We start from the raw sequence: 21,311 nt of genomic DNA, 5'->3' as shown, positions 1-21,311 counted from the left end.
CTATACATTGCTCCTTTAAAATAAAGAGCTACAGAGACCATTTAAGGAAATATGAGACAAATGCAGAAGCACTGTGGTGAGATTTTTGCAGGAAAGTACAATGGACATACAGAGACTAGACATCAGGCTTTCCATCTGCAGATGAAGACTGTGAGATGAGGCTGAAAGCCTTAGAGAAATGTAGTGGGTAGACTTTTTTTTCTTTTGGTCTAAATATAAAGATACTATTTTAAACAAATAAATAATACCACAGGAAAAAAACACTGCAGTAATTGAATATAAAAAATTCCATCGAGCTAAACAAGTCCAGTATAAAACAACTGACTGCTCCATTAGTTTCATTAAAAACAAAGAAATATATGATACTAAGCAACCAAATAAACTCACTACTGAGCATTACAGATATTCTAGTGTATGGAATACTGCCTAATAGTGAGTGAAACCATAGGAAAACGACCGTGATGAATAAAATAATGTCCAAACTCAGACTACAAGAGTTTATAAGAACATTCATTCTTCACTCTGCACTCTTTTCAGGTCTGTCTTGTGGGGCTTTACTCACGCAAACCTGTCATCCCTCTCTGAACCTGCGCTCCCTCCTCTTAAAAGAAGCAGGAGTGTGTGAGAGTGTGAGTGTGTGTTGTGTGTACCGGGGTGAGATAGGGGGGGTACTCAAGTCGTCCCACCTCCCTCTCTTCCACTTCAAGACGCTCTAAACTTTCGGAGCGCACCGCGGAAACTCTCCAAAGAGTTTTCAGCTCGTGCTTCAGGACTGCGCGCCGAGTGAAAGGAGACAAAGTTTCAGACAGAAACTAAACTCAGCCGCGGACAGCGTCGGGAATGGGGAAGGGGCGGAATGGTCCTCCAGCCGTGCGGCACATGTGAGCCAAGAGGCCACCGGTAACTTTTTTTTTTTAATTCCAAAGGAGAGGAGAGCATATAGGAGGAGACATCTGAGCGCTGACTGTCAGGAGTGTCCCTGTCACTTCGACACGATGGTCTGTCTGCCGGGATTCGGCTGGGTCTTCCTGAGCGCTCTCTTGCACGGCGTGGCACCCTGGGGCGCACACCGACCGGACAGACCGAGGCAGTGCGACGCACCAAAGTCGGTGAGTCGTGTTGGGTCAAGGACACAGACGCGGGATCGAAACCGCATGACACATTAAGATTTAACCCTCACTGTTACCCAGCCTACAGAGTCATACATTTTAGATAGTCACACTTGTTGTCAACATCATAAAGTGTCTTTCTATTTGTAGAAATACACTGAATCTAAATTAAGTGGTTTTTTTTTTAATTTTGCGCATGACTTTACGACAGGAGAGCATCATCACACCTCATGAAGACTAGTTTATTAATCATCACAATTGTGCTCTATAATGAGGCCAAAGGTTGCAACCTCCTAAACATCGGAAAATCTTTTATTATTAACTGATAAACTGATGCGCAATGATGAAGGAACGATAAAACGGGAATGAAAATAATAGTTACAATAATAGTTACAATGGGAAATGCCTACAATGTGTAACAATAATAATAATAATGATAATAATAATAGTAATAATAATAATAATTTTCCTGTATTTTCTGTATTAATTTTCATTAAAGGTCAGTGATAAAAAAAAAACCGTGCGTCATCTCCAGACATGTTAACTTCAGGTATCTCTGAACTGGCCCCTGAAATAACTTCCAAGAGGAGATCCAGGCCTTAGAAATGTGCGCCTTTGCCAAGAGAAATTGTTAAAGCTCGCCAACTTTATGGCTGTTTATGTGACAAACGCAAGTGGGGGAACACCCACGGGTGACTTGACTTCATTTGGAAAAGTTTCACTGACCTTTCAGGCGTGATCATGTTTCGGGCGCAACGCACGGCCTATTAAAACACTTATCGGGGCATATTGGTGAAATTACGGATGTGGCTTGAACTCTCACTGTGAGGAAGTGCAGCAGTGCAGAGCAGGCGGCCAAACTCCAGCTCAGTTAATGCGTCTGTCTGACTGTCTGTCTGCTTCCCACCCACTGTGAATGCATCCTCGACATAAGGAGGGATAAGTTAATTAAAATCATGACTGCACTCATCACATCCAACGTGTTTTCCCCTATTGGAAACAAAAATGAAGTCAGCAACAGGCAAGATTTTAAATATGACACTTGGCGGTTGTGCGCATGAGTGTGCGGATATCATTAGGGAGTCGTTTGGAGATCACAGGCTTTTGTTTCATTAGTGCGTTATATCCTATCTGCGGATAATGGATCTGTTGTCAGAGATCACTGAAGACTTGGTGCTCCTTCGCTTCATGTGATTTGTAATGCGTCAGTACAGTGGTCTCTGTTTTCTGTTAAGAGTAATTACCCCCATAAAAAGGAGCCCTGCGCGTCAAGGCTCTCCAGAAAAGTCCACGCAGCTTTAGCAGAGGGGATCTCGCCTCTCCTCAGGACACGACCACACTTTCCATGTCGAAAAACCTCTTCACTTATAGGGGGGGAGGCCTAGGCGCACACGTGCAAGTTAACGAAATGACAAAAAGCTGCACATGCATACCAAAAAAGCTCTGCTCTTTAAGTTTCCGTGTCTCAGAATTATGACGGAGAGCGCACTAATGCATCTAATGCCGTCCAAAGCCTTCCCGTCAGTCTGCAGTGTCGGCTTCACCCTGCCAATGTGAAAACTGAGTTAGAAACAATCTGTTTAAACATCTTAGTCTATCTGAAGAGAAGAAACGCTGCTCTGGAATTATACATAGCACTTTCGATTTATTCTGTCGAGGGAGAGATTGCGCCAGAAATTACTGTATGTTCATTGCAGTTAATTAGGATGATAACAGAACATCCCACAAGACCACTTCACTCGCTTTTTGGCAGCCCGTTTGAAACGTTTTATTTGACAAAGGCAGCGTTGGCAGTCTGCAGTATAATTGGAACACAGCTGAAGGAAATCTTGATTAAATTTTAGAAGTAAACATTTTCTAAGAATAACTTTATTTTACTGTAATGGGTTTCATCCCTCAAATGCCTGATTACACTGTGTCTCAGAAGCCAGAAGTTTGATATTGTTTATAGACGTTAATTCTTTTTTCATATTTGAATAATGCCAACATCAAAGTCGTGACACATGCACAGCACATTTGTGGAGCACTTAACAAGAAACATATTTAAAAATGCAATACGGCCGTATGCTCATTTAGAATGGCTGTGATTATTTCATATTCATTGTGACATTGTTTTGTATAAATACAACCGCACTAGACAAACACCTCCTGTAACATAAACCATGTAGAGGACAAAAACAGTGCCGCACTTAAGGCTGTCAGCACCACATCTCCCTGCCTGGTGTAAAAAAAAAAAAAAAAAAAAATCACAAACAAAAGTATCACAGTGGGGTCAGAATGGAGAGCAGGTTTCTTTCAGCTTTTGGCTTTTATGAGCTCCAGTGCAGTATATTTGCACTGCAGCCTTCAAAATGCTTCCCAGGCCGAATGAGGCTTTGGCAACCGAGGTATGCACCTCAACAATACACGGGGGTCTGTTTACAGCCCCGGAGGCCCCTCTATAAACCCCCTGCCCACACCACAGCAGCAAGCCCTCACAGCACAGCCCCGAGCTGACTAGACTTCCCCTGCCGTCATCTTAAAATGGTATTTCAATCTTTAACTTGTTGACCCGAGCCTACGAGCCAGTAAACCACAACAGAGGAAAAATGTGTCAGCTATAGTTGAATCGCTCTAAGATGATGGTTCTGGTATTTTTGTTTCCTTTCGCTCTCAAAATCTTTACCTCCATCTCTTATTTTCTTTCCTTCCCCTCTTCCTCTGCCTCTTCCACAGCAAAGTGACATGAACTCTTTCCTGTGGAGAGTAAAGCGTGCTCCTCCTCACCCACCCTCGTACTTATTTGGTACCATCCACGTGCCCTACACTCGAGTCTGGGACTTCATCCCCGACAGATCCAAGCAGGCATTCCACAACAGCCGCAATGTGTTCTTTGAGCTGGACCTGACCGACCCGCTGACCATCTCTAAGCTGACCAGCTGCCAGCTGCTGCCCCACGGGGAGAACCTGCAGACCCTGCTACCTCGAGACTTGTACCGCCGCCTCAAGCGCCATCTGGACTACGTCAAACACATGATGCCTTACTGGATGACCGCTGACCAGCGTGGCCGAGGCCTGTATGCTGACTACCTGTTCAACGCCATTGCGGGAAACTGGGAGAGGAAACGGCCGGTGTGGGTGATGCTGATGGTCAACTCGTTGACGGAGTGGGACGTTCGCTCCAGGGGGACGCCTGTGCTGGATCTGTTCTTGGCTCAAGAGGCTGAGAGGATGGGAAAGACGACAGGGGCGGTAGAGCGGGTGGAGGAGCAGTGTCACCCCCTGAATGGACTCAACTTCTCTCAGGTAAGAGGAGGAATGAATGCTTGTTTATTTTCTTCTTTTTTGCATTTCATTCCGTGTGTGTACACAGCTGGAATAGCTGAAGGAATCTCAAGAACAAGCCAGGCCTAGAGGGGGCATGAGTAGATGTAAGATTCTGTATCATTCTGCTTGTAGTTTGAAGACAAGCAGGCCGAACTCTGGAATCCACAAAAGTTGACAGATTTTGGATGTTGCACCGTCTCCGAGACGAGCGTCAGAGGGTGTGGGAGAAGGCACTGTAAGGTGAAAAAAAAGTGATTATATCTTTTATGCTGGAGACAGCTTTACGGTTATGGATGTCCATCCACCTCACTAAACAAACACACTCAACAGCTGAATCTGCAGAGAGGGTGTCAGGCTGAGCGATGCACATGCAGAACAGATTAGAGAAGGTGAGAAGAGCAGAGAGCTCTCTCTTTCATTAATGCAGACTGTCTGTCTGGCTCTCTGCGGTATTGCGAGACCCGCACTGTAATCGGAGACTGGAAGATGAACAAAATAACCTAATTACTTGATGAGCAAAACATGGGGAGTGTATCCATCTTTAATATCTTGTCTGATGATTGAGACATTAAGGGAACATGCAGCTATTTAAAGAATTAGTCATTTGGGAGTCACCTAAGTTGGAGGCTGGAGATCATTTCTCAAACTGTGGGGGGTCCCACAAAAATCTGCGATGAGCTTCGACAGCACGCACAGGATGCTCGGTTCTAATTTATGCTCTGATGCAACCTTTGATCTACATTAGGGAGGGAAATAATCTCAGTATGTGTATTCATGCAGCACTCACAACCAAGCACATGTGCTGTGCACGCACGGCACACCACACACGAAGTCACACTGTACGCATGCAAAGCTCCATACATGCACATTGGCAGTGCCTAAGCCTCCATGTGACAGGTCGGAGGGCTCAGGGGCTAATTTGAGAGGCAATGGGCTCCCAGCCTCTCCTCTTTCATCAGCACCTCCTAACTACGCTGTCAAAGTCCCACTGCATGCCTGGGAACTTTACTGCCCCTAGAAATAAGCTCTGCAAGGCACACTGTACCTCTCAGTAATGAAGAGGAGACGTGCTAATGCCGTTATGAGGGCTTTGCAATCTGTATAGTTAAATCCAGTAGATGTGTCATTTTTCTGTTATCTTAAGGGGATTCACGCCTTCTTTCTTCTTCATCCATAAAGTAGTCTCAGTTTAACTGTCCCTAAAACTGATCTCTATTTAGTGTGGCACGGTGCAGCAGTTGCCCCTAAAAACAACACTGTTTTAAATTTCATCCTAACAGCGTTGAGTAGCAGTACAGAGTCCTACTTTAGAAAGCTGTGTTTGTTTTCCGAGAACTTCTATTCCACTGCAATAAACATAATCTATCGTTGCTCAGGGAAAAGAACAGGCTCTGAATTTACAAGGGAGGGTTACATTTTTACAAGACAGGTGTTCAAATTCAGATAAGAGCTTTATTGGATATCCAGTCAAAATTGGATCATGGATAACTTGAATTTCACCCCGCCAGAGCACAAGCGACGTTGGACTTCTGAGTTTCCAACCCTCTCATTTCCAGATATGCATGAGAACAATTCGGAGCTGAACTGAAGCTGACATGGAAACCATTATTCTCAATTATAATAATTTGTGATTTAATCTGAACACTATGGTTGATTGATTCCCTCTACGCTCGACTGTAACAAGGATGAGGTCAGGAGGATGGATAGAGAAAGAGTCAAAGAGAGAATGTGTGGGTGGGAGTCAGAAGAAAGAGAAGTGAGACGCAGAGAGAGAAAGGCAGAGATAGAGACCGACTGAGGAATAAGGAAAGTGTAAAGGCAGTGGCGGAGTTGAAAATGCAGGGAGACTGATGTGCATCGTCTCACCGCTAACGCTAATCTGAAACATGAGCGATGCTTAAAGGGAGATCTGAGTTGGGAAAGGTTCCAAACCCTGACGGCCCACATATTATTTGTTCCCAATAAAAGCAGTTGCTTACAATATCCTGTAACTTTGACTCTACCGAGAGGCTCTTAGAAACATAAAGGCTGGTGATTCATCATCTGTCACACTGTGGGTTTCTCATAGGCACCTGGACCCAGCGGTGCCAGTGCAGTGAGGCAAACACCACAGACAGATGAGTGGTCTTACAGCGCTGATCCGGGCCCACAGGTTGCCGGGGACCCGTGACCTCACTCTGTCCAGGATAGCAGGAGGTGGAGCGGGTGTTTCAATGCATCAGTCTTCACTTTGTAGTGGCGATGTTGGTGGTAGTGTGGGAGGGTCGGAAAGATGTTAAGTGTGCCAGAGCCCTCTTCAGACCAATGTGGTCTAACAAGAGCTCTGTCTGTGTGAGACCTCTCTATGGGCTCTTTAGACCACAGAGAGGTGCGGATGTCTCTGTGAGAGGCAGTTTAGAGCTTGTGGAAACAAAGGTGGGTCACGGTGCATGGTTTTTCTCCAATTCTTGGGAGGACGATGTAGGCTGACATTTGGGCGGGCCGGCCAGTACCAATGTCTCTGTGAATGCTTTGAGCAGCGAGTAGGAACGGCTGGCGAATGCTTAGTCGGCTTGGTGCTGCACAGCTCCAGGACATGACTCCTAAACAGCTTCTTCCCTTAAAGGTGGATCAGCAAATTACCATCATAACTTATCATCAGGTAATAATAAATCAGATGATGCAAGGTGCTTTTGCAACTAGTGAAACTGAGTAGGTCACCAGTCTCAGCATCACAGGCGTACCATGTATTTATGCTGCATAGGCTTATTTTCACCCAGATACTGTCTGTTATTGGAGTTAAGATGTGGAGCAAAAACGGCTCCGGTGCAAAAATGTTTTTGGGAAACTTGAGGGCAGCTCCAGCCTGTGGGCCTCTCTCACTCCCACCAAATAAACACCCATATTTATTTTCCCTGGGTCGCATTGCAGCCGAGGCCACTGGCCCATGTCGGAGAGAAATTACATCATATCGGTGGCGCCTGTCTCCTGTGCAGGGGTCAAGGGTCACGGAGGGAGGTGGTAGTGGAGCCGTGGAGCAGCGGAGCGGTAAGGAGACTGGCAGTCTGCTGGGGTCAGTCTGGGCACTGCTGAGCAGGCGAGCACTGCCCGGCCTGATAGCGTACCTGGCTCAACCTCTGACCATTCTGAGTTTCCATTGGCCTGGGCTATTTTGTGCTACGACTCGTGCAACTATGTGTTTGTGAGTGTGTGTGTGTGTGTGTGTGAGAGAGAAGCCCCTTTTACACTGCTTGTTCAAGGGGGGAATGTTGCACCGCTATTCTGCCTGGCTGTTCTGTATAAAAAGTATGATCCCGGAAAGGGGGGACTGAGTTGTCTCGCCTTTAAACCAGCAGTGGACGTAGTAATAGCACTGAATCCAAAGGCGATTTTGGAGGGACGCAGGGGACAAGTCTCCCTCAATATTTAAAACATGTGCATTTGTCCCCCCCAGTAAAAACAGTAAAGTTGCAGAGGACTTTTATTGTGGCAAAATTAAAGACATTTATACCCTGTATTGATGCAGAAAAGGCACAAAATTCACCAGAATGAAGGAAAATTAAGTGTTTGATGCTCAAAATGTTCTGGTAGAGGATCCCCAAACACCTCCATTTAATGTGTTCTCACTGAGATTGAAACAAAACATACACCCTTGACTGAATCGATGTCGGTGTAAAAAGTGTGAGCCATCAGGATGGGACGACTGTGATGTTTTGATGACATGTTACACAGTTTCACAGAGGTGGTATTTTGCCAGTGTTGTTTGGCTCTGCATTAAAAAACAAAAGTGGTGTAATGAAGCGTCTTCGTTGCAGCATAAATACAGGATCTCTGTGTAGAAAGGGCTCTAGAGAGAGATGGCGGATTGTCGGTACACCCCAGTGTTGTCATCTCAGAGCTACAGAGGGAAGCGGGTAAGGTTTTAAGCGATAGGAGGGCGGTCGGTGACAGACTCCAGTTTCTTCACAGCAGGAGGGCGTCCTCTGTTTACAGCTTCAGTGACAGCCTGGCATGTCTATTTCAATCAGTTAACCTCCTGTGTCGTCCCTCCTCTAGAGGGGACGGCAGGCTGAGGCGTTGTGTTGTGCTGACACTGCAGCTTCACATATCATGCTGTGGTTACAGTGGAGCACTCTCAGGCCTGGAGATGCGGCTAAACTATCACAACAATCTATCTCTTCATGGTAATATAATATGACATTTAGTTTTTCCAATATCTGCATCACAATATATAATGAAAAGTGCATGGCGCTGGGAAAGCAACTGCTGAATTTACACACAGTGGTCATAAAGTGAAAGTTTTGTCTGTCTGGGCCAGAGAAATTCCCTTTAACTGTGTTTAGACCCACACAGTCTGTGTTTCCCATAAGCCACTATTACTTTATATGATATTCAATTTGATTTGTATTTGTGTTTGGTTTTCCAATTCAGATTGGCCCTCATAAAGTATATGGCCCAAGGATACAAATGAGCAATTTGATTATTTGAAAACAGTAAAAGTAAAATACAGCACATACCCAGGAGGAATGTCTCTCTGCGTACAGATCCAGAGGTTTCTGGCTGAACATGGCAGTTATTTGATGAGCATTTATGGTAAGTGGTGAATGTAATATTGTGAGCCCAGGGTAGTGAATGTCTCCTGGCTGGGCAGGGGTTGCTAAGAGTAACAGCGGTACTGAAATCATAATAAGATTCTCATGCGTCGTATCAAATCATGCAGAATACTTTGCGTTGTGTTCTTTGGACCGTGTTCACCTAAACAGGACATCTTTAAAGGGAGGAATTGAGTAACATCCAACCTTACCCATATCCAAATATTTACATTCCGTGACGGGTGTGCGAGTTTGAAGTGATGTGTTGGCCACAGAGGCTGACTGATGGAAAAAGTAATTCTTTGTCTGCTCGTCTTTTCTCTGACCTCCTTGCTCTTTTTGGATCCCTCTCCCTATCTTTCTCCCTGACATGTCCCGAGGCTCTGGTTGTCCCGTTGCTAACCTATTGCTCATCTGCACACATGGCAAGTGGAAAAAGAGGTGGAGGTGGAGGAGAAGGGGAGGAGGAGATTACCTTTAAAGTGTGCTGGCGACATGTATCCCCTCTTTAAGCGTGACATCTAAGGGTGTTTCACATCTAAGCTATAATTACCTGCGCAAATATGTGGAAAACTGCGAGGCAACACGTATCAGGGCGATCATCTGGTCCTGTCGGCAGGCAGACGGCAGTCCCACTGTTGCACTAATGACTTAATAGGCCCCTTAATGACCAAATAGCCCGCTGCCATCCAGAAGCACTTAGACAATTATGTGCTGGCCAGAACACTGCAGGCTGACGGCGAGGTGGAGAGAGGTAGAGAGGCAGGACGCAGACGCTGAGAAAACAGGGGAGCTGTGCACTTGACAACTGAATAAATCACAATTTCTTTTACGGGATTCATATTTTGTGAGGAGAAAAAATGTGAGAAAAAATAGTTAAAGCTCTGACTGAGTTTGAGAGCGGGCAACAGACAAGAGCTGACAGGAACCGGGTGCAGCGCAGCTACAAGAAATGTTCCACTTAAACAAAGTGCCACAATTTTAGTATTTCCTTAACTGGAAAACTCGAGTCATCAGGGCTATCATGATAACCCTCTCCACTCAGTCACTTAAGTTAAAAGTGGCAAGTTCAGGAGCTGAGGTAGAAGTAAAACATGCAGGGAAAGTAGGAAAACTAAAAAAATAGATTTTTTTATTCTTCTGTGAACTATTAACTTCACTGTAATCTCTGCGCTCCTCTATAAACCCGCTGCTTTGTCTCCATTCAGTGAATCCAACAGAGGTCACATCCCTCCTCACACTCAGTACCGTACCTGAGAGACCTGAAGTAATGACTCCACCACATTGTCACTGAGCTGAGTGCCTCTGAGGTAGTGAGCAAAGCGTGGCAGGTCGGAGCGCTCTTCCATACTTTAGTGTTCAATGTGCCAAATACTCCCCTCCTTCCTTCGCCCACATTCTCCCTTTGGTGGAGAGAATGAGCGTTCCTTTCTGCTTAAACGGCCTCACGTCACACTGTGGATCCATCTTCACTCCGCAGCCATCCTCCCTTCGAATGAGGACCGAAGCTGCAAAGCACACGCCTACACGAACACACGCACGCTTAAACTGCACTCCGTGTCTGTGTAATTATTTTGTCATCTTTAACAGTGGAAAATGCAGTAAAGTGAATGGTGATTGAGCGTGTTTCGCTGCAGGCAGGTTGTCTCAAAGACACACACATCATATTTCTACGTTACATATTTGCTCATCACAACAAGGGAAACTGCAGTAAATCGTACTGAGCTGGAGGTTGTTTTCTATGGGAAGGGCAGGTAGTTTCCAGGATGGCAGAGGTTAATCTTAGGTTGTCTGGGCCAGGGGCTGATTGATCACAGACAGGAATGTGACTGACTGATTTCCTCAGAGAGCCACACTTGGCCCCTCTGGAATGTTGTTGTCTTTTGGGACGTCGTTGTTTTATAACCTTTGTTTAACCAGGTTACCCTAACTAAAACCACCGGTCACTGCATGTTTCTGCGAAGTGATGTGCGCGCCATTTGAGTTTGTGCTTCTCTCTACGTGCTACCACTCACAATTACATTCTTCCCTATCCAATTTTGAGTTTGAGATAAAGCTGAAAAGCGGCACAACAGTTCACAGCTTGTAAATACATGGAAAGCACTTCTTTCCAGCATATTCTTAGTCTTTATAGGGTGTTCAGACACTATTTTCTTGCAGGTGGGAATGCAGCCTTTAACCTTTATCTATCGTCCATGAAATAATTCTAACAAGTGACAAATGCGCGATATGTAAAGGCCTTCCTGAAAGACAAATACATAATGTTTAACATCATTTTATGATCTAACAGTGCTATCTACAGGCTTAGGCTCAGTAGTAACCTGGTTAGCGTTAGAGAACGTTAGTTTTAAGTGTTAGAAGAAATCATTGCTAACTGTTGGTAGGTTATTTGAGGTAAACACAGGACTCCTAAGTCAAAATCTACCCTGACCTCCTGCCTCTGCAGACTTTTTGGCTGTAGATTGTCACACTAAGTCCTCGTTTGCTCCCGACAGACAACAGCCATAATTCACTTGATATTCAAATTTAAACACATGGAGCTTTTTGGCATTTGCTGAAATGTCTGATGTTTTCTTCTCTTTTTTTAAGGACAGTCTGAGACCTAGTCCACATATATACAGATATTTTTTTAAAGAGGGTTTTAACCTCCTGAAAAAATCCCATCCACACTCACTGTTCTAAAAAAATCTCTGTGCAAAAACACAACTGAAGTGCTGTCCAGAGCATGCCAAATCAGCAGGCCGGGATACAACCTCAACCCTAAAGACACACATGTTGCAAATCAGAAGCCTGAAAAACAAAAGCAACTTGGCGCAGTGGCCTTCGTAACGGATTCTCACACCTCTTTGCCTCAATAGTGAAAGTGTAACTGCACATTTATGTGTAAACATGTAAAAAGTCTGGTTAGCAAAATTATGTCCAGCACTATTTTAGCCATGTCCACCATTACACAACATGCCGTCTCATTTGTGACGCTTCACAAGGCAAGGCAACTTTATTTGTATATCACATTTCATACACCAGGGTGATTCACTGTGCTTTACAGGGTGATTAACATACAGCAAAGATAAAAGATTTACAAATTAAAAATGCAAAGTAGTGAGGTGAAAATAAAAGAATTAAATAAAATAGCGTGTTCAATACTCCCATTTTTAGATGCACAAGTAAATTAAATTAGAAACAATTAATGTGTAGAGTATGCAGTGTAAAAAAGGAAAGTTTTTAGCTCTGACTTAACAGCGATCAGAGCTGTGGCTTGTCTGATATCATCTGGGAGGTTGTTTCAGGTCTGTCTTGCATGATGATGAAATGCTGCTTTACTGTGTTTTGTTTTAACTCTTGGGAAAACCACAAAGGAGACGGCGCATACTCTGATGTCACAAGGCAAAAGCTTTGTTTTCTCTGTCTCTACACATTAACACTGAAAATGGAGATTCTGAAAATCTTCACCCTGGATGGAGATTTTTAAAAGGTCAACTTTCAGTGACCTAAAATGCAGTTTGCGTGTGGGCGGAGGGCCAAAACGCCTAGAAAAAGCTATGTTGTCATATATACCCATTTACATGTGGACAAGGCCTGAATAATGTGCTGCCAAACATGAACTGCTTTGGTTGCTTATGAGTGTGAAATCCTGAGTTTCTCTTCCTCAGGAGTGCAGTAGCAAGAATTTTATGCATTAACAGACACAGACAATTGGTGCTAAATGGAACAAAGTTAGTGCCATGACTGATTTCTATCCACACCATCAATCTTTAAAGTCACTGAGGAACCAAACTGAAACGCACAGCAGCCATTATATACGCTATATAGTGCTAACAGACATATAGAGTGAAAGAGCAGCACCAGACAAATAACCAGACAATGTGGTGTATCAATATCGGCCAGCGTGGGCGAACATGGAAAAAAGATTGCCAGTGCGCCATGGCATGCAACTTTCCATGTCGGACGTTTGGTGGTCCGAGATGAACTCAGCGTCCCGGCCTGCCTGTGACATCAGCCACACATACTACCACACCTCTCTCACACACACTCACATTGGCCAACGTTCATAAATGGGTGCCAGAAGAAAACAACTGCGTGTATGTGTGTGTGTGTTGTGTGAGGCAGGCTTGTTGGGGATTAGGTAGCATTAGCGGAGCCCTCTCACTGAACCCGGTTTTAATGTGACCCATGCGTCCTCTCTGCCCCCTCTGCCTTGTCCCCCATTACACACAACCCAGCGGAGCACTTCAGCTCTGCTTACACCTCTCACCTTCCTGCACCCCCCCTTTCCAAAAACCTGCACGTTCACGCTCATTTTCACTTTCACACCATTTTACTTGCATTAACCTGCAAGTCAAATAATGATGTTTCAGTTCTGCTTTTTATGTTTATTTATCCAGTCAGACTTGTGGGGAACATGTACGTCATTTTTTTGGCGAACGCTGTGTGTCACACATTCACACAGAGGTGATGCATATTCACACTTGGAAAAACACTTTAATTCTATAGTCTCATACAAGAAGTGTTGATTTGGTTCAAATGTAGGTTATTCATGATTAAACAATTGCGCCACTGAGTAGCGCTACTTGTGCTGTGTCAAGACTGTTTCAATTTAACCTAGCAAACACCTCATGTGAGAGCTGAGAAAAACGACAATAAGCACTGACAGTTTTTTGTTAAAGCTATGCCCTCCAATGCTGTGTTCACATGACCAGTATTCCCAGCAATCATAAAGGCTTCAACCACTGACATTATTGGCCCAAAGTAAAACTTCATAAACCTCTCTGAAAGTCTGTGAAGCAGGTGAACCAGAGTTGCATTACGCTGACACTGTCTGGAAGCAGTTGATACACCTGCTTGGCCTCGTAAACTAATGATTTCATACATGTTCAAAAGTATAGTCAGTGGTGGAAAAAGTGCTCAGATCTTTTATTTAAAATAGCAGTGTGGATTACAGAATGCAGAGCGCAACCTGGTGAAACTCCTCCTTGTTAGGATTCCTTCAGTGTTCATTGTTCAGGAGGTTTTTACCAGGAGCTGAATTATCCACCATGGTCTCTTCCTCTTTAAAACAAACAGACCAGGTGATTACAACTGGTAAAAACACTGAGTAAAGCACTTTCACATTAAAAAAACTGAGAACCAATGTTTGGTTTGTCTGTTCTGAGCTACTGTAGAAGCATGGCAGACTCTATGGAAGAGGACCTGCTCCCTATGTAGATATAAACATCTCATTCTAAGGTAACGGAAACACTACAATTCTTATTTTCAGGATATTTTTTCCCAATATTGTACATAGGCAAATGTACATGGCATGATAACCGTCAACTTTTATATCACAGTATACCTTGAAACTAGTATATCGCTGGAACCTTAAGTACAGAACTTAAGTAAATGCACCTCATTACTCTCCACTACTGAGGATAGCGATCTTAACTTAGAAGCACAACTCCAATCCAGTGGCTGCTTTTCTGCTGCCTCTAACTGAGTGAGCGTGACTAGGGCCTGGCGCTGTTCCCCAACTCCCCGCCCCATGTGAAAACTCCTATTTGGAGCTCTTGAAACAAGGCTCCACTTTAAATTTTATCAGGTAGCACATAAATCCTGTCACTATCTATCCTATCTCTTCCGCGCCCCCCGCCCCACCACGATGCAATTGGGTGGAGTGACGCCCATTACACACCTCTCAACCCAAGAGCACCTCTCAGTTGAAGAAGGCAGACAGACAAACCAGCAGGCAGCCGGGAAAGCAACGACAACGGGTAGAGAGACAGGGAGGCAGGAGACAGGCTCCAGTGCCATTAACGAGACTTGAGACACAGATGTTCTGGTACCAGCACAAACAGCTTTGCAGGGATAGATTACTGCGCAGATAAGTGAAAGCACAAACACAGAACCTCGCAGGTCAAACTGAACTGAGTCACAGAGTTGAAGGATGTTACTGTCTGTATGTGCTTTCATCCTCCCGTTGCAGACCTGCTCTCAGCCAACCTTGTTCCTTCCTGTAACTCATCAAACATATTGAAATCTAGATGTGGATATTGTTGCACATTTATGTATGTTATAGCAGCCTTTGTCAAAAACCCTCAGCCCCTCATCAGCAGTGTAATGGGATTTCAGGCATTTGTGCATTCAGGCCTCTGTTTCACCTCTCAAATTAGGGCTTCTTTGAGCCGGATTGACAGAGGGAGCTGGTTGCCCTTGTCCTTGCCCTCTGGACGACCCCATCTCTTTGGCTGAAGCCCCAGTCGCCCCCTCCCCAACCCCCCTCTGCACTGTTGTTGAACATGACTTTTTCAGTTCCTTGCAATGACGCAGGCCTGAGTCAATTAGTTTCTGAAAATTTGGTCTTAACAAGATAAGCGGTTTAGTGAATACGGATGAATAGATTAAGATTATTTCTTGTTCTTTTGCATTGTAAGATGAGTTCACTATACCAGGACAGTGGCAAAAAGTACACTAATGTGATGTCCAAATGTTTTACAATACTCTTTAGCACACTTTCTGTAGTCCTGTGTGAAAATTCCTATCAATCTGCCACGGAAAAAGGATAAAAAAGTTATGATACAATTGGCTGCCCTGTGTGTGACCTGGACAATCCTTAGCACGAGAGAAAGGACCAAAAGAAAAAAGAAACATAAAAAGGGATTACGAGAAAGCAAAGTGGAGAAGTAGGGAGAGGGGGAAGCAGAGTTACCCCCACACCGCTCAGGCAAAACAGGAATGGGAGAAGAGGAAAATAAAATGGTTCAATTTGGTGGTACTGTGAGAGCGCAAGAGCAACAATAACAGAGGAAACCTTTCACTTTCTCCACTCGACAGTTTCCTCTGTGCCAAAATAAAAAAGACAACAATGAAAAAAAATAAAGGATGCTGCTGTGAAGTTTCTCTCTCTTCTCTTCTTTTTGGCTTTTGACTTTTCTCTCTCTCGCATCACGCTTAATTTCACCTGTCATTCACCAGTGCAGTTTTTCCAACACAGTTCTCCTACCTTTCCCAAGGCATATGCTCTCTTGGCGTCCACTGGAACAGTTTAAATATAATATCCAACATATGGCAGAGTTTATGGAACGTAAATGAGATGAGAAATCAAATTTGCTTAGAGAGTCGTGGCGGGACCGTGGTCTCTGAGGGGTGCCGTTGTTTAGGGAGAGCCAAAATGATGGGCAGCTGTAATTACAGCCACAAACTGAGTGGGAGAGCTGGAGATGGAGGGGATGGGATGAGTGAGTGAGGCAGGAGGGGGGAGAGAATGGGGGAGAGAAGAGGGGTGAGATGGGGAGAAGTTACGAAAAGAGGGGCTCTCAGTGGGTGGCTCTTTGCTCGTTTTTCTTCTTCGTTCTCCCCTGTGGGCGTGCATCATGTGACGATGTGTAATTGGCCTGTGGTCACACCAGAGTTGTGCAAACAGATTAGCAGGGAAACATGTCAGCCTGAAGGGCTGCGGAGGTGAATGTGTGTGTTGTGTGAATCACAGATGTGGGACTGTGTGGGAAACAGTTTGATGGAGTAAAACCTTTATTAATGGTGAACAGGTGGGGCAGTCGGCTTTGTCGCAGACAAATTTGTTGTCATGGGCAGGCGGGGAACATCTAGCACTCAAGTCTTTATGCACAGTTACACATGGATATTGAATACATTCATCCATACTCAGATTTTCAACGCTTCATTTGCATTTGCTAAATTAAATTATGTTTTCACTCTACCCACATATTCCTGAGGTTTAGTGTGGTTTTAAGACACTTGAGGATACAAATCTTGGTTTCTGCCATAATGCCTGGCTAAGCTGCACCACTGCACTCACTGAACAGAAGTTCATTGTGTGATCAGCCCGGTATTTCCAAAACCTCTCACAGCACGTTTGTAGCTCACACACACCGCACACCACCTTACACCTTTTTTATATTATAAGTGTATTGATGGTTTTAAAGCATTAGTTTGACAGTTTGGAAAATACACTCATTCACTTTTAAAGAAGTGTTTCACTGGTGGAAAGATGCTTTTTTTCACAAAGGTAGGCTGTCTATGCAGTGGGAAGATGCAAATAATTTTGGAAAAGGGATGTGGTATTGTTTTTGCTCAACTGCACTGCACTGGACCCATAAACGCTCCCACTGGTGGGTAATGTACTGCAAGCTTGGACATTTTTCCAATATGTTTCTGAAAACATTTTAGGCAAGAAACAGGTAATGCAGTAACAGAATCTTGGTTCAAATTTGATCAGCACTGCCTTTGATCCTTGTTTTTTTTCTCAGACTCTGTTTACACGTTACAGGAGGGCGTCCACTTCCTGGTCACAAATTCTCGTAATACAGCTCAACAGTGCACTAAAGTATCTTTCTAAGAACATTTTAGATGAGAACTAGGCAATGTAGTGCCAAAATCTTGGATTATATTTGATGAACTCAACACTGCTGAGTTTAACCATTTGTTTGGAGTTTGGTCTGACTCTCTCATTTCACTTCTATACTTTTTGTTTCGTGGAAAATGAGAAAATATAATCTGTAGTTCAAGCTACAGTCTTTGATTTGAGCTGGGAGATAAGTAGTGAGATCTGTGCGCTGGTAAGATGGGTGGAAGTTTACAATAGTGTTTTTACACATATATTACAAAGCTCATTAAAAACTGGCAAAATATCCCTTTAAGCAACAGTCAGCATCCAATTAACTTAGCTTAGCATAGAGACTGGAAATGGGGGAAACTGCAAGCCAGGCTCTGTCCATATGTTGAGAAATCTGCCTAGCAGCACATCTACATATGACTAATTAACATGTTATAAGTCATTTGTTTAATCCGTACAAACAGAGAGTGTAAAAAAAGCCAATTTGCAGTCTGACAGGGTTTATGTCATGGCCCATTTCTTGACTGGGAGAAGTGACTATTTGGAATCTTGCCATCACTGGAAGGTAGCCAGACAACCAGTGGAGAAAACACATGATACAATGTGTTAATTATTGAGCCTCAGAGATGCTGGTCCTAAGGGTCCTATGAGTCCCATGAGGACTTTTCAAGGTATTCAGAGAATAGAAAAGAAAGGCACTGTCCATTAAACTAAAATACAGTAGTGCTCTCAGCTGAAGTTGACTCTGGGAACAGATAGATATGTGAGTTTACCTTGGCAGAGGAAAGTCGGTGTGTAAGCAGACACAGTTATTGGTTTCTGATGCCCCTGTCAGCTCTGTGCCAGACCACCTGCCTTCGGGTAGTAACAGCATCCTACAATATACCACCCAATGTGAATGGCAACCGTACTTTGCTCTGAAATACCTATTTATGTCCGTCTCTCACTGTTAACAAGAGTCACTTTCAGCAGGTGTCTTGTTTGGATTACTCTGTGGCATAGAATGTAAATATTTCAATATTTTAAAGGTAAAGGTTTTTTGGTAGAACTTTCTAATGATATTAAAATATGCCTGGATCAGCCCTGATATGATCGTTAACAACTCGTTAACAACTATGATCGTTGATAAAAACACATATTTTTATTCAGTTTGACGCTTTAGGCTGATATCATTATCTACATTTTCTATTGAAAAAACAACCATAAATCTGTTTAGAAATCGTACCTTGCCTGAGAATCATTAGTTTATAAGCTTTTAGAGTATCAAAATAATCCAGTGCAACCCAGTCTCATTCCCAACTCATCACATATTGACGCTTGCTTAGCGGTCCTCGGGGTCAGATACCGATGCATCGAGGCACCCTTTAGCTACAGTATAAGATGCACTGGACGGCAGCATTTTTTGACACTCCGAGCAGCTATAGTATAAGGAGTGAGAAAGTTTGCATGGAGGATGGGAGGGAAGGTGGATGGGTCAAACAAACTCTGGACTTTCATCCGGAAGACCGCTGTTTGTGTCCAATGTGAAACCAAAAGTCAATCGAGTTACTTTAATAAATGCAGTGAGCTAAAATGTGTAGCATACTACGCTAGTGACGAATGTTACATTACATTAGTAACAAATGCACTTATTCTAAGCCAAACCATGATGTTTTTTCTAAACCTAACCACCTTATTTTGTTGCCTTAACTTCAGGATGTAACCTTAAAATGATTTTTTTTTTTTTTTTTTTTTACTAACATTTAAGTTTATTTTGAAAATAGACTGCATGCATTTATCAAGCAGAAACTGTACAAACGAAAATTTATTTTGAAAGACGCAATGCATGTAACAGGCGTAAAGTGACACGCAGTCCCTGAGCATCCAAAACTGTTGCTGGAGGGGTACCTAGTGCACCATAGTGTAACAGTTAGAGCCACCGTGTTGTCCAGTGATAGATGCGTGTACATCCTTACACTTCAAATAGAAGCTGCTAATAGCTAATTCGGCATACTTTAATTGGTGCCAATTTGCCAAAATGGAAACTAATAGGCAATAAAATATATAACGAAAAAACAGGGCTCAAGTTGTAGCCAACAGCTGACTTACTGACACCATGGCAACATTATACAGAACATTATACATGGCGTATTCCTCTCACTTTTGTCTGAGGGAGAGCCCACAGTAGACTTATAAAACTCCCGGTCTACAGTATTTCTCTTAGTAAGATGATCAAAATGATAAACTGAAGAAAATGTTTTTCTTTTTACATCAAACATGTGGTCCCAAAGTAAGCAGAGTTTGCAAATAACTTTTTAAGAGGGCACTTTTCCACTGGTTTTGTTGGCAGCGTGCTCATAACACACAGTGGAATTTGGTTTTGCCATACATGGCATTTGCCTCTGTTGTTCCATACTTTATCGTGATGGAGTGTCCGCTAGTGGTGAAGAGCGTTTCCTTGCCACTGGTCTCTAACGGATGTGGCCCTCAACGTCTTATGTCACGCTGCAACTTTACAGCATCTGATAATATGAAAAATATGGACCGGGCGCTGCGTCAGCCAAGCAATGTTCTGCATTGGCATGAACAAATCCCATGTTTTTGATAGATTTTTCTGCTGCTGATTCTCTCAGGTAGTAGTGTCAACGCCTCGGGTGGCCGGCAGAAGCCTGACAGACAGACGGTACAGGCATGCGTGCCATTGTTGACAGCCAAAAGCTAGATCTTTGTGAAAAGCTCACAGAGAGCGAGTGAGTATTGGAATGGAAACACAAGTCTATTTTATCAGCTTGCCAAAATACGAAGGGGAGAGTGCACGAGAGACGCAGAGAAAGAGAGACAAAGAGAGAGGCCAGGCCCCCTCAAAGCCTCTGTAGTCAGCTCTGGTGACGGCCAACCCAAGCACATGAGAGCAGTGTGAATGGCTTTTTAATGCCTGCTAACAGCCGGGGTATTTAGTGGGATGGGGGGATGGATGAAGGGATAAGGTGAAGGATGGGAAGGATGGGGAGGGATGGAGAAAGGATGAGAGTGACGACAATGTTTGGACACGAGGTCCCAGCTGACCGCCGCTGCAACACCGCTGCCCTCACTATATTCTGTAGTGCCGCTGGACCCAAGTGCAGTCTGGGTTTCATGCTGTTAGCGATCGGAGTTCCTAAAGCTGTGGTCTTTTCTCTGACTCCAGCCTCATTTATCTTGGTCTTGTCTCAGTATTTTTCTTGAGGTCTTGTTATTTTGCCTGAGACTGACACAAATGAAGTCTCAATTATGTGGAAATCACAGGCGTAATTGCCTTTATTGCTCCGCTGTCTATAGATGGATGTCCAGCTGGCTACTGATTATAGACTCTCTCAAATTGAATTTATATGCTGTTGAGAAATGCAGTCCAATACAAGTATAACACAAAGCCCCGTACACTATCAATAACAATCCTGACAAATTTGCACCCCATTGTGGCAGTGGTCAGAAGTAAGGCATTGGCTCGTCTTCAAATCGACTTGGACTTGACTTTTGTTTGGTCTTGGCCTTGACAAAGTTGATCATGACTACAGTGCTGATTTACATTTTCCTACAGCTGCCTCGAGACAAAAGCCATTCAGCACAATAGCTCTGATGAAACCCAATACGCCTGTAAATGTGTCTGTATGTTAAAGGAAGGCGTAGGAGTGAAATGATCACAAATTACTCTCATTGTTTTGTCTTTTGACCAATTTCTGGAGAATTCGGCACATATGCTACGACTGTTTATAGTGAACATCAGTAATTATATAAAAGACTGATGGCCATGGTGTGTGTGTATGTGTGTGTGTGTGTGTGTGTGTCCTTGTACATTTCTCTACATTGGGCAATTTGTACTTTGAAGTATATGAATGGTGAGTGTCCCTGCAAGAACCATTTATTGAATGTATAAAAAGGCACAACCTTTGACCTTCACTGATAAGTTTTAATAATAAAACTAGAGTGACCGCTTCACTGTTTTAGGCCTCCAACAGCCATCGTGTCTGTCTAGACTCATATGTA

General features: G+C 43.8%; 1 protein-coding gene across 1 annotated transcript in view; it reads left to right on the top strand.

Annotated features, from left to right (window-relative positions):
* Nucleotides 1-598: 598 nt before the first annotated feature.
* The window catches only part of trabd2b (TraB domain containing 2B), an 84,950-nt gene continuing 64,237 nt past the window's right edge, over nucleotides 599-21,311 (top strand). Inside the window, exons 1-2 of the mRNA XM_049588871.1 lie at nucleotides 599-1,109; nucleotides 3,825-4,394. Coding sequence (XP_049444828.1) covers nucleotides 996-1,109; nucleotides 3,825-4,394 — 684 coding nt within the window. The 5' untranslated portion in view covers nucleotides 599-995. The remainder of the gene's footprint in view (nucleotides 1,110-3,824; nucleotides 4,395-21,311) is intronic.

Source organism: Epinephelus fuscoguttatus, linkage group LG10, assembly GCF_011397635.1.
Source record: "Epinephelus fuscoguttatus linkage group LG10, E.fuscoguttatus.final_Chr_v1".
Classification (NCBI taxonomy): Eukaryota; Metazoa; Chordata; class Actinopteri; order Perciformes; family Serranidae; genus Epinephelus; species Epinephelus fuscoguttatus.
The sequence above is the reverse complement of the archived record's forward strand: the minus strand, read 5'-3'. Positions and strand labels throughout refer to the sequence as shown.